The sequence below is a fragment of the Camelus bactrianus genome, chromosome 5 (assembly GCF_048773025.1).
Source record: "Camelus bactrianus isolate YW-2024 breed Bactrian camel chromosome 5, ASM4877302v1, whole genome shotgun sequence".
Taxonomy (NCBI): Eukaryota; Metazoa; Chordata; class Mammalia; order Artiodactyla; family Camelidae; genus Camelus; species Camelus bactrianus.
This window is the reverse complement of record NC_133543.1, coordinates 42,054,555-42,069,314: the sequence shown is the minus strand read 5'-3', so window position 1 is coordinate 42,069,314 and position 14,760 is coordinate 42,054,555. Positions and strand designations below refer to the sequence as shown.

The 14,760-nt window shown below is 32.4% G+C and overlaps 1 protein-coding gene across 4 annotated transcripts in view; it reads left to right on the top strand.

Annotated features, from left to right (window-relative positions):
• Positions 1 to 14,760, top strand: part of ACVR1C (activin A receptor type 1C) — a 138,821-nt gene that overhangs the window by 19,599 nt on the left and 104,462 nt on the right. For 3 of the 4 annotated variants that reach the window (XM_074363692.1, XM_074363693.1, XM_074363691.1), the window contains exon 2: positions 4,006 to 4,236. In XM_074363692.1, coding sequence (XP_074219793.1) covers positions 4,006 to 4,236 — 231 coding nt within the window. Of the gene's footprint in view, positions 1 to 4,005; positions 4,237 to 5,132; positions 5,223 to 14,760 lie in introns of those variants that run through there. The other variant, XM_045507633.2, reaches the window with a different exon arrangement.

Sequence of the window (14,760 nt, the reverse complement as noted above, 5' to 3'; positions counted from 1 at the left end):
ACCAGATTTTTCCTGTTATGGGATATTCTAGTATAATTGACTCAACATCATTTAAAAAAAAATATGAACACATGCCTCGTCACTAATGGTAACCTATCCTTTAATTGACAACACTGAGGTTCTACATTCAACCTTGCATTTTCCATTTCCCACCAATCCACTGTGTGCAAGACTGAATATGTTGTAGGTTATGTGTTAGATATACATCATAGGTTCCTTTTGGTTTGCTGTTTCTTCTCTGTCAGTCTACAGTACAGCCAATTGACCTGAAATAATGAGAACATTTAGCAATTGTTGAAAGCCATTATCGTCAACAAATTCTCAATTTTGTCAGTGTTTGCCATCGTGCAAAATTTAAAGTAAGGTGTCATTTACTGTGTCTTAACTATATCACCTCGGTGTGTATTATTATTCTTCTGACTGGTACCTTTTACTTTAAACTGAAGGAAATTTTTATAGCCTGCTAAACCTTCAGTGAGTATACACGTTACTCCTTGATAAGAACTGTTATGTAATCATTTTTATAAGGAGTTAATAGTGCTTCCAAGAGAAAGCATCAGATTAGGTACTTAGAAGCTTATACTTAATACAAAACTTAAACAGAAAGATAAGATTATTTAAACTACATGTAAGACATATGATACAAATTTTTATTTGACCATCTGTCTCACAAAATAGTAGGTAGAATTTGTTTAAAAAGGTAATCAAGACAATAAAGATCAAAATCTCAATTGCCAATCATTAAGTAATTATTAATTTCTTTTTGCTGTATTAGGATTATTTTTTATTCTAAAAATAGAATATTTTATTGTATATAAAATATGAATTTTATGAGTTATATTTTATTCACAGTTTCTAGAAACTGGTGAGGTGGGAGAATGGGTTTTGTATGCATCTTTTTTAAAAATGTCAGCTTTGGTAGGATAGAAACAACATTGTTTGAGTAGTCTAATGATTGCCACATAAATTCAATCACTTAATCTTTTTGAGCCTCATTTCATTAACTGTAAAATGAAGAAAGTGACAGCCAACTCCTATAGTTGTATCAGGAATTATAAGCAATGATATGCACACGTGAAACTAACATATGTTTAGTTGTTGAGTGCTTTTATGGTTGTCTTCATTCAGTGGATCCATATTACTTAGTTACTTGCCTCGATTTCCATGCCAGGCTTATTTATTTATTTACTGAAGTAGAGTCAGTTTACAATATGTCAATTTCTGGTGTACAGCATAATGTTTCAGTCATGCATATACATACATACATTCCTTTTCATATTATTTTTCATTATAGGTTACTACAAGATATTGAATATAATTCCCTGTGCTATGTAGTAGAAACTTGTTGTTTATCTATTTTATATATAGTATTTAGTATTTGCAAATTTCGAACTCCCAAATTATCCCTTCCCACCCCCTTTCTTTGGAAAATAGAAAATCCAAGGAGACTCTGATGAGGAGTCTGGTAACAAATGATTTGAGATTATGTGTCAGGAGAGCTATTCTTCCCAACTTCAGCCTCTTAAAATATGAGACTGAAGAATAACCACAATGGGGTAAGTTTGTTAGTTGTAAAAGAGTTTTCCATATTTTGTAATTGCAAATTTCAACAAGTTTTAAATTCGTAAAGTCATAAAACATTTGCATTCTATGAGACTTTAAGATTTCTGGACCCACTGCCCCTCCCCTGTTTCATTTCCTATTTTCAGAGGAAGGCACTAAAGCCCTGTAAGGTTAAATATCTTCTCCAAAGTCAGTCAGCAAATGAGTGACAGAGCTAGGACTGAAAACTTTGTCTTTTCCTGAATTCTTTATCTGTACTATCACCAGACAACCCTGCTGTCTGACTGGGATCTAGCGGGGACCATTAAAAGAATGAGAGCATCCAACTTACTCGGCAGTGAAGAAACAGATGCATTTCTTTGTTACGCTTTTTAAATGGTCTGTGTACCTTAGTTCATTCAGCCATTCCTCTGTGGATTACAAATATATTTTGATTCATAGGACAACTAGCTTTAACTCCTCCAGTAAAAGACGACATAGTCAGTAATATTTACATAGTACTTCCTATGTGCCAGGCATTCTTCTAAGGACTTTTTATATATTAACTATTTTATTCTCCACAACAGCACTATGAGGAGGTATATCTTATTTTTCATATAAGGAAGTGGAGGCACAGAGAAGCCAAGTAACGTCCAAGATTATAAGCAGAATTTGAAGGCTTTTGTCAGATTGGAATCAGAAGATGCTGGAGAGACATTTTGCTGTCAGAAAATGCCTCAGTGAATGGATCTTTATTATATGAGCTCTCTTTCATAAGACATTTTCAAATCACCTAGATTTTATATATCTAGCTCTACTGAATCAAAATCAATCTAGATTAAAAGGTCCTACTATAGCACATCAATATCAACAAAAGATTATATTTGTTTATATTGATAATCACTGGAATAAATAGAAGAATAAGACCAAGAAGAATTTGGTCTAATGTTGATAACAAAATGGTATTTCATTTCATGATTGTAATTCCCTTAGCACACAGTAATAAAAATATTTAAAGGGATGATATTTTACTGACCAAGAAAAATTATTAAAAGTAAGGTAATTTCTACTGATCCATATGTGGTTTGTTCTTTCTTACACATGCAGTCATATAGGAATACTATCCATATTGCTTACATTGATATTTAAAGTTGAGTATAAAAATGGCCACTTATGTATCAGGTATTTTACAGGTATAAATTCAGCTCCAATTTGAATAATTAGCAATTTAAAGGCTTTGAGTAAAAATTATTGTATGGAAAAACTTTGGACATTCAGAAATTTTAGGGGGCTGTTGTGATTTAACAAAAAGTTCATTAAAATATAATACAAAAAGCTTATTCAGCACTGTTCTATTTTAAAATAATTTAATTAAATAAAATTTGAATAAATTGCAACCACTGGACTTTTCATGATGATGGATATTTTATATCAGAAGTACTCTACCACTTTGAACTTGCAAGTTAATGTGTGTATGTGGTTAGTAAGTGAAGAATGTTGAGGAAACTTGTGAAGGGAATAGATTAATATAGTAAAGTCTAGTTTTTGAAAGTTTTATTGATACAGATATATTATTCTACGATTGATGTGTTTTGCTCTATTGAATAGATGTGTTCGTTAAAAAAACATTACCAGAAGATCATGGTCTATGTTCAAATGACTCTCATTCTAAGATGTATTCTTTAGTGAAGAGGGGGAAGTATAATGGCTCATCAGTGCCTTAAAGGTACTATGACAATAACAATATTGTTAAAATGCCACAGAATATAAATGTAAATAATCACACTATTTTTAAAGCCATAAATATCTATAGTTAGGTTTGTGTTTGGCACATTCACTTTGAAGTTTAAAGGAGAAAGAGTAAATGTACAGAATACACAGGATTGTTTGGTTACTCAGGTCCTGTAACAACACTTTAATATAAGTGATCACTGTAAGTGATGCTGGACAGTGCCCCTACGTTGCTGAGTTACCATGTCCTAGCATTTAATAGCAGCTACTGATGTAGGAATGAGCTGATTGAGCTTAAAAAAGGAGGAATTTAGACAACAGATGAGGAAACTGGTTTAAAATATAGCAGCAACTGAATAAATTACTTGTAAAAATATAAACAATAGTAAATGATGATTGGGCAACCTTTCTGATAAAACACATGACAGAGAGGGAGTAACAGCATTAGCAGTTGTGTTTATCCAGTGCTATTTACTTGTTTGTTTGTTTTCGTGGGGGGCAAGGTAATTAGGTTTGTTTACTTATTTTTAATGGAGGTACTGGGGATTGAATCCAGGACTTCATGCATGCTAGGCATGCACTCTACCACTGAGCTATATACCCTCCCCTGCCCAGTGTTATTTAAATCCTCTTTCAATTTTTGTTAAGATTGAATTTCTCTATTCAAGTATTATGAAATAAATTTGCATGATGTCTTTTGTATCTGAAAGCTTTTTTCCTTACCTTTTCCAGGTTTGAAGTGTGTTTGTCTTTTGTGTGACTCTTCAAATTTTACCTGCCAAACAGAAGGAGCATGTTGGGCTTCCGTCATGCTAACCAATGGAAAGGAACAGGTGATCAAATCCTGTGTCTCTCTCCCAGAATTAAATGCACAAGTCTTCTGTCATAGTTCCAACAATGTTACCAAAACGGAATGCTGCTTCACAGATTTTTGCAACAACATAACACTGCACCTTCCAACAGGTAAGTGGTTTGTCTTTGTTCATTCCAAATTTAATTTTACTCTTGAGAAATTATAAGCATGATAGAAATCAAAATGTTTTGTTTCTTTAAATAAGAAAGTCTGCTTTACAGTTCTCTCTTTCTTTGACTGGTAAAATTCTCTAGAGCCTAGCTGAGGTTGATTTTTTTTTTTAATTGCACAAGACTATCAAAACACTGACAACAGCATAACAATTTTGAAGAAATTTGTCCATGTGAATTGTATTTTTTGAAGTGATTAATGGACCTAAGATAAAATGTAAATTTTTATAGATTCCTTTAAAAGGAAGAAATTTAAATGTATATCAAGAGAAAAGAAAGAAAAAAGAGCAAAACTAAAAATAGTAGATTGCCAACTTCTATGAAGACAGAATCTTTTTTTCATGGGTAACTTCTGCATATCTTCTTTGCCCACACTCAAGTGAGAGCACTCATTAGCAGAAAGACAGATAGAATGGAATTTGATCTTTATTGTACAGATATATTCCCGCCTTTCCCTCAATTTCATTGAGTTTTATCCTAATTTACAAAATACAAAATCTTAATCTCACCTTTTATCAGTAATCTGGTATCTGAAACTTTGGGTGTTATTAAGATGCAAGTAATTAAAATTAAAAATAATTTATAACATGAAAATATCCTGCTCATACATTTTTTAAAATTTTATTAATACAGTAATAATTCAGTGCTTATTGATATGTTAATACTATATACAGATACATATTCTTTCTTACAAATTAACATTTTAAGGTACTGTTATCCAATCTCAATTATTACTATATCAGTATTCTACTATAGTATTTTTAACCTATTTTTTTTTTAGTAAATTAACTGCTCTTCCCCCCTCCTTTTTTTTTTTTTAACTGAAAAACATTTAGTTTATGCAGAAACTTGGCATTATTACCACAAATGAAAAACCAGTTTGCTTGCCATAAAGAGAAGATAACTACACAAATAAATAAACAAAGGTACCAACTACATTACTATTAGCTATTTTGTATTTTCTTTTTGTTTAAAAGAGAGAATAAAGTGGTGTTAAAGTCATAGTAGCATGAAATGATACATAATGATACATAATCAGAAAAACTAAGAGAACTAGAGAAGAAATCCTTGTGTGATTCAATGTTATTTAGTATTGTGTTTGTTTACCACTCCAGTTTATGTTAAGAACCCTTAAAATCATTTCATGTACCACCTCTAATACATGTCCCACTCTTTGAGGGTATTCTAAGGCATTATCCTATATGTAACAACCTCAGAAGTCATACTTGGCATATTTCATTCCCCAAAGCTACTTTCAGTCTTGGATTTTAGACCATACTTATTCTGTCTCAGGTTGTATTGACTTCTTTGGTTTGGTTGTGACCTGGTAGCTATTCTGATACAAGAATTTTACTTTCCTTTTAGAATCAGTTTGATACTTTTCACAATTTTGATTAGATTGAGTTAAATATAGATTATCTGGGGTGAAAAAGTCATGTTAGTAATATTAACTCTTTTGATCCACGAACATAGTATGTTTTTCCATTTATTTAGTTTTTCTCCGGTTACTCTTAGTGTTTTGTAGTTATCAGAAAACAGGTCTTATACATATTTCCTTGAGTTTATTTCTAAGAATTTCATGCTTTTAGATGCTACTGTAAATGGTGTTTTTAATGTCTCAATTTCTAAATGTTAATTGCTAGTATATGAAAATAAAGTTAATTTTGTATATTGACCTTATATCCTATAAGCTTGTGAAAATAACTTATATTAGTTCTAGTAGCTTTTTAAAAGATTCTTTGGCATTTTCTACATACATAATCATCTTATCTGTGAGTATAGACAACTTTATATCTTCCATTCTGATCTCTGTGCATTTTATTTCTTTTTCTTGCCTTTTTTGCACTAGCTAGGGCCAGTATGATGATGAATGGGAGTGCTTAGAGTAAAGATCCTTGCCTTTTTCCCGGTTCTGGGAGGCACACACTCTTTATTATTAAGTATGAAGGTTTTTTTTTTTTTGTAGATCCTTGATATCAACTGAGGAAATTTGCTGTTATTCCTAGTTTGGGGAAATTGTAAATAAATATTAACATTTCAAGTATTTTCATGATTTTTTTGAGATTATAGCATGATTTTTCATCTTTGGTCTGTTGATATGATGGATTAATTTAATTGGTTTTCAAATATTTCTTAAACAAGAAGATATGTTTTATCTAGCCAGTAATTAATATGGCTACAAAAAATGCTTCATGACATTTAGTTGATAACAAGTTTCTTTACATAAACTAAGAATTTGTTTCTTTTAGTGACTTGTTATGGTAAATTGACATTGAATTGAATAGGATTATATGTGCAGCCATCTTGTGTTGGGTTGTTCTCTGTGAGTCAGCATTGAGTGGTTATTAGCTGTATTTGAAACAGCAGCTTTTGGAGAGGAGTTGGGAACCTCCAGAGTGAGCAGTGACACAACCAGTGCCAAGAACTCTGCTGTTTTTGTGTTATCAGTGAGTGTGATTGATACCTCTTACTCTGCCTAGTAGGAATTTATCAATTTCAAATGTGATTTTATATATATATATATAATATATAAGCACTCTGAAAAGTAGATAGTGTGACATTTCTATAGTGCTTAATACTCTGTGTCACCTTCATGAGCAATACAGTAGGAAAAAAGGTCAGGAGGTAAGCAGAAGAGGTTAGAGAAAATCTAGGATTTACCTTTTCAGTTCCAGCTGAAAGCCAAGTGAAACTTGCCCCTTGGCTCTTTCATTCATCACCCCAGATCGTGGGGTCATTTCTGGATAGTTGACTTGATGTAGGCACAGTAACCCACTCTTGTCATATTTCAGCTGGTCCTTTTCTGTCCTTAGGTCCTGTTTATGATGATGGGGCTCTTGCTTTGTTTCTTTGTGACAAAATTTGTGTCTTGAATACAGCTTGTGACATTTTTCTCCCCACTTCCTCCCCCTACTGATGTAGTAACTCAGCAATTAGAGATCTGTAGGCACAAAATGTTGCCCTCCTAAAAATCCTTTTAAGTGTTTAACTCTAATTCTTAGAACCTTAGGCTAGTGGCTTTCATACGGGTTTCCATTATGATATATAGAAATACATTTTATATAATTTCTCTCAATCTGCATCCATACATATCTGAAACAAGAAATTTACAAAACATTCTTATCCTTAAAATGTGTGAGTTACTCTGTGCTCTTCTATTAAGTAAAAATGCTGGTCAAACTCCACTAATAGGTTGTTGATACATTTACAGTTTAAGAAACATCACTTTAGTTGATATTTAAAATGTGTTAGTTTTAAATAAAGCAGACACTTATTATTTTAATTTACTAGTTCAAAAATCTATTAAGGATCTACTTACTATTTTAATTTGCAATATTTTCCCTTTAAGTGGCCATTAGAAACCTTCTTAACCATTCATTTTTAATACTAAATTGGATTAAAGTTGAATTAATTCAGGTCATTGTAAGCAAGATTTGATTTAGATCACATTAAATTCAATCTCTTGTCCTTAAAAATACTTTCTTGTTTGACTTTGCATGTGGGTTTAATTTTAAGGAGTCAGTTTTTCTTGATAGAAGTAATTTTATGGTTTGGTAGAAATATAGCATTAGAAAAATTACTCCTTTCCCTGAAGCTTATTGAAGTAGGTATCTTTGGTGTCACTGGAGTGATCTTCCAAGTTCAACTACTATCACAAATATTTAGATGATTTTTTTCCATGTAGAACTTTAAAGGCAGCAACCATTTCCAAAAACAGCACTTTGAGTTCATGTCTGTACTAACAGTAAATATGTTATTATTTTCATAAAACATGCATAGTACTGAATACTTAAAAATTAAAATTAAATATAGGCTATGCAAATCAGTTAAACAAGAGAAACGTATATATTTTATGTAGTGTAACCTATCTAATTCTTACTACTGTTTATTTTTAGACTAGGTAAGAATAGCTTTTTCAACTCCAAAAGTATTTACCCACCTTTCTGGTTGCTACTTGTATTGCTTTGATTCCAGTGACCTTTGATTTAGTACTCCCAGACTTTATTAAATTTCCTGCACAGTAACTCAAGCAGATTGTTTACTCACAGCTTCCTCTGAAATTAGGAGAGAAGCCACTTTGGTAGGAAAAATTCACCTTCAAAAGTTAGTGATATATTCTTAACTCTTCAAGAGTATTTCCATTTCAAAAAAAGGACTTATTTATGCAAATTTGTGGATCCTTTCAGGGATGGAGGATGGGAAGGGGGATTTTTGGTAGGGTAAACAAACACCTAATAGGTGACAAAGTTCCATTCACATTTGGAGATGTTTTGGATGTGTGTCCCTGTAATGGGTGTATCTGTGAACCCTCTAAGTTCTCACAGTTCCTTCATTGATTTTGTGTATGTTGGGCCTTCTGTATCTATTCTCCAAGCTTCTTAAACTCTTTTCCCTATATTTTCTAATATTTAAATCTCAGATAATTTTAATATCTATAGGTTCTGTGTTTGAATCTGCTATTTTTGATTCTGCTGACTCATATTCTTGGTGGCTACTTTCTTTCTGTGTTTCTTAATTTTGGGTTATGAGCTCATGTTTTGAAAACCGTATCTGGAGGAAACCTTTGAAGCCTATATTTAAAATATGCTCCTCCAGAGGAGATTTATATTAGCTTCTGCCAGATATCTGGGGCTGCTACCAACTGAAACCCATTCAGTGTTATGATTAGGTTTTTTGGCCAACATATGTCATGAATTCTGGCTCTAAGCCTACCTATATGGATGCACACTTGTGAAGAACTCTTAAAGATAATTTTTTTCTGCTTTACCTAAAGTCAAGACTTGAGACAGACAAATAGATGACTATACACTCTGTCTCTGCAGAACATGTTCTGGTTTATTTTATTCTCAATATAATGTCATTTATATTTGCCTGATTTATAGAAGGATCTCTGATCTGACCTTTCACAATTTCAGGAACCATGTTTTATCTCCTGATCTTGTGATACAGTCTGATAAACTAAGCACTTAACCATCAAGAACCAGCAGATGCCTCAAGGATAAATGGCAGCCCCAGTGCTCAGATATCTCTTTGGATTTACATTTTAATTTTGGCTGCTGAACAATTCATTTATTTTCCCACCAGCTTAATCATGTAATAGAAAAAAGAATTTTTCACTTATATTTTATTCAGCATTTGTGTGTGTGCTGTACCAAGAAGGGCTTCTGTGGACATCTAAAGTGTAAATTGGCAGAAGTGGAAATTCCAGGACAGTTTATTTTTGAAATGATGCTGGCATAATTATCTATCCATCTGGAAGAAAACAGGGCTGTACCACAGTGTCATACCATATACAAAAATAAATTACAGCTTGATTAAATATCTAATTGTGAAACATAAAACAAATTAAATGTCAGAGGAAAATTTAGAAAAAAAGATTTTTATGACTTTGTAGTATGGAAGCTGTTGTTAAATAAGACAGGAACTCCAACTACTATAAAAGGAAAAGATGAATATAATTGACTACATGCAAACTAAAATAAAAATAAGTAATAAAAGACAAATAAACCAAAGATAAATTAAATATGGGTTAGAAATATTTATAGCGCATATAACCGGAAATAAAGGTAACTATTTAAAAGATAAAGAGCCTCTGTGTGTGTGTATGTGCATATATGTGTGTGTGTGTGTGGTGAGAGAAAGAGTGGAAAGAAAGAGAAAAAGGGAGATTGCTAAATGAAAAATAGGCAAAAAATACACATGAAAATTTTACAGAAGATGATGTTGAAAGTGGTCAAGTGTTGAAAAGATGTTCAACAGCACTAATAGCTGGAAAGATGCAAATTAAAACAACATATCATTTTTTCCACTCATTAGATTTTCAAAATTTAAAAGAGTAATGTATCAGTCAGGATGTTTTCAACTAAAAGTATCAGAAACTTAGATAATAATATCTTATCCAATAAGGGAGTTAACAGCCTCAACATAAGAAATTAGGAAATAGTTTCATTCTATGATTTGTTAACAAAGAGACTCAACAATGTCACCAGCCTACTTCCAGTTTTCTTTTTATGTGAATTGGTGAACACCATTATTGTTTAAGACACAATTATATAACTTTCTGATACTTTAATCTGATATTTTTTTCCTCATATGTGTCTGCTTTTTCTAACAAGAAAAATGTTAGGTTCTGCTATTAGTAATTTCAAGATTCAGGGAAGAAAAAAGTAAAAAAACATGGTTTGCTCAAATTGGATATTCTAATAGAAACTGCCATGTTTAGCAGAGGTATCAAAGGTCTCTTTCCTTATTGCAAGTTTAAACCAGATATAGTCCCATCTCCTTCTAACCCCAGGGTGGAGGCTTGGGCTTGTTACTAAGCAGAGCAGGAAGCAGGGGGAGAAAAGAAACAAGGAAAAACAATAGCAACCTAAACACAAACCAAAAACCTAACTCCAGAGAAGCTTTGGATATAACCTGGCTATCACATGCATTTTAAGCCTGAGTTCCCATTGCCTGAGTGGCACTCTCCAGAAGAAAAAAATTTTTTAAGTAGTCCCAGACTAATAGTGCTCTCAGTTGCCTACCGGAAGAAAGTTCAAACTCTCTGGAGAAAGGCACTGTAATATTAGGCCTCAAAGAGACGCAACAAACACTTTTGCAAGGACTTGAGCAGTACATAATGAAAAACAAGTACCCCAAGTGTTCAAAACAGCATGAACATGAGCCTGTAGAAGACAACACAGTAGAAACAGATCACAAAGGTTTCATATATTTGAATTAGCAGATGATAATTATAGACCAACTATTCCAAGTTTAAAGAAACAAAAGGCAAATTTGAAAACATTTTTTAGAGACTAGAAAATTGTAAAAAAGTGACCTAGCAGATTTGAACAATAAAGAAGGAAACTTTTTAAGGATACAGATATAATAACAAAAAATAGAAAATTAATGGATAGGTGTAACAATTGGTATAACAACACTGAAGAGAGAATTAGGGATCTGAAATACAGGTCAGAAGAAATTATTTTGTATGTAGTAATATATAGAGAGAATATGTAATGGGAAATATGGAAGAGCAAATGACAAACAGAGGAAAGTATAAGAAGGTTTGATATATATTTTTACATATACCATGCACATACTAAATTGTTGACATTTATATTAATAAGCAAAATTAACATCAATACAAAATTTTACTAGAGTTAAAAAAGTTTACTCTATAATGATTAAATTTTCAACTTACCAGGGATTCTTAATAAATTTAAATTTCTGTGTACTTAAGAATATAGTCTCAAAAATGAAGAAAATAGTTACAAATCTATAAGAAAAAGTAGAGAAATCCATGATCTCAGAAGGAGATTTTAATATATAACTGCTTTGGTAATTGATATATATAGATAAAAAATCAGTGAGACTATATAAGGTTTAAACAACATGATTTATGAGCCTCATTTTTAGAAAAGTATAATGTAAATTATATTAGTCTTATGACATATCTGTAAGGAAAATTTCAAAGCCCAAGAGGTTCTACCAGAAAATTTGGCTGAACTTCCAGGAATGGATAATTTTTACACAAACTCTTCCAAAACATGGACAAAGAGGAAACACTGCTTAACTCATTTTATACATAACCTTGAAATCAAAACCCAACAGAGACAGTATGAAAAAAGAAATTACAAGCCATTCTCATTTATGAATATACATGCAAGTATCCTAACTTTAATCTGTAACCATACAGGAAAAGGGGTTCTGGGAAGCACAGTATAAGCACAAATAAATGATTATTCCCTAAATCAGGATAATGGTTACCCTGGAAGATGGGACAAGGTTCATGTAGGGGTATCTCTAAGTAGGCGAACAGGTAAGGAATAAGGGGGCTGGTGATGGATGGAGGCTTATAGTTACTTTTAAACTCAACCTATATACTGTATGCACATTTCTTTATATTGCTCTCACAACAAAAGAAGAACCAAACATCAAATTTCAAAATAATTTTTGAGTAGGGTAAATATATGGAAATTAAAAAAATTTTATACTGTATGATTTGGTTTTTTTGCACATATTCTCTCTCTAATGAAAAAAATCTAACAGATCAAAGTTTACTAAGAATATAAATGTGTTTCAGAGACATCTAGTTTCCTGCAATACCCATTTAGTAGCAAACCCTAGACTTAGCTCGTTGTATGGCTGTCCACTTAACAGACAGTATTTTCAGCTACTCTACAGGTAAGTGTGGCCATGTGACTACATTCTGGCTAATAAGATGACTGGCAGTGTTTTAGAGAACATCTGAAAAGACTCATTTAAAACAGAATTGGCACCTTATTATGCCATCCTCCATCATGCTGCCTGGATATAAAGGATGGAGTTTAGCACTTGCCTTGGACCATGAGGATAATGACTACATGATAGGGATGGAAACAAGGGAAATGAAAGGAGCCTGACCAAAAACTTCATGGAGCCACCCTGCTGACATTGGACTACCCATCTTCAAATTTCTTTCACATGAAAGAGAAAAGGAAACTTCTATATAGTTTCCTCTGTTATTACTAGCTAAACCCATTCCTAATGAATATAGAAACAGCAAAGCAAGTCATCCAGAGTCCTACCTGCTTACAGATTGTATCTGACCCACAGATAGGTTTTGTTCTACCTATGTAGTTTCTGGAGGGAAAAAATGAATTTCTGTACAATGTTAAAAATTAAGAGTCTTAATATAAAAATCCAGATGTCTGGTTTGTCTTGAAAAAATCCAAAGATTTGGCATCCTAGAAGTCTCCTTGCTGTCAATTGGCTGAAGCAGAAGTGACTGACTCCCTTGTTGGGCATGGGCTTTTGCTGTTCATTCGTTCATTCATTCGTTCATTCACTAACTATGTATTGAGCTTATATACACTGGTCTAGAGTTCCGACTATCAGTAATTTAGTATATTTTCTATTTTAATATAGTTGAGTTATTCTGTTTAATACAATTTTATATCTGACTTTTCTTTCTTATTATTAAAGCATGTCTTTTCCCATGTGAAGTAATCACATTTTGTTGCTTGTTTCTCTCCTAGCTGGGTTGCATTTCGATTTGTAACAGAAGTGATTTCTGGTGACTCTAGGTGACATCAGAGACATGCTCAGAAAAATAGTAATGATGTCAAGTAGTATCAAGAGCACTCTAAAATTGTCAATGAAAATTGATTCAGGATAAGGTTAGGAAACCTGGGCTGGAGAAGCTGGTTATTTATAGGGTTAATTTTTATAGGAATTGCTATTAGTTTATGCATGCACTAATTACCACCCTTCATATGGAAATAGACTGTTCAACAAAAACATTCAAATTCTGGGTATCTTTGTTCCCATTTTGCTACCAAAACACACAGTGCTTGAAATGGTAAGTGTAATAATAATTTCTTATTTTTTCCTTTCAGAGTTCAATACACTATTTTAATAATGCTATTGTATTTTTGACTAATTCAAATAATTATTTTCAATAAAGAAAGTACACGCACAACATTAAAATGTGGGTGCTTTATTAACCTCAGTAAAATTTTCACCTTCTTGTTCTCTTCTCAGCTGTGTAAAGAAAAAAGAACAATTTATGATTTATATCAGCTAGGATAAATGAACAATGCATATTGATTAGGCGCATGTCTAAATTAGACTTTAGTTTAAACCAAACTGAAGCATTGCATTTGAAGGAAGATAAACTGCCAAAACATTAGAAGTAATTTATCAAAAATTAGTAATTTTAAAGTGTGCTATAATTATAAAAATTTGCAGACTCAGATAGTAGTATTCTTTGGGAGGTTGGGAAGTCTTGTTATTTTAATTCCTTTAAAAATCCATTGTATCTTAACTTTTATAGTTTTCTATTTTAAACATATAAATTCATTGCTCTGGTCAGCGTAAGGTGACATCAGCATGCTGAGAAATACTCATGGGACCCCTTGTGGAATTGTTCTGCCATCACATGAACAAATCCATTTACAGCTCATTCTCTGAGGATTCAGTGCACACCTGACAGGTGTGCCAGAAAGGATTTTTTTCCCCCTGTAAACAGAAAGATGCTATGATTTTTACATTTTGGAAAGCCTATGCAATATAAGCATTCAAGAAAGTCAAACTTGTGCTTTAAAAGTTTGATATAGGAAGCATTTCTTGTCTTAGGAAACAAGTACGCTGATTTCAATGATGAAATTTTTGTTCATAGGGATGTAATATGAAATTGAAAGTAAAATTTATAACCAATTCTAAACTGAGGATTTTACACTATGTAAGCCCTACTCTTCTCAGTTATGTAAATACTGTTACCTGTTTACTCAAATATTTTTGGGGTGATTATCACATACAGGATGTTGAGCTGGGTCAAAATATTATTATCTCATGTTGATCTTTCCAAGTGAACAAAGTGCTTTGTGTGAATGTATTAGCTGTGGGAGAATTTATATGAGCATGAACTTTAGGACAGAGGGGTGTAACTTTCCCTTTGTCATCAATGTTTTTGAGTGCCTTGTCTGAAGAACATGCTCT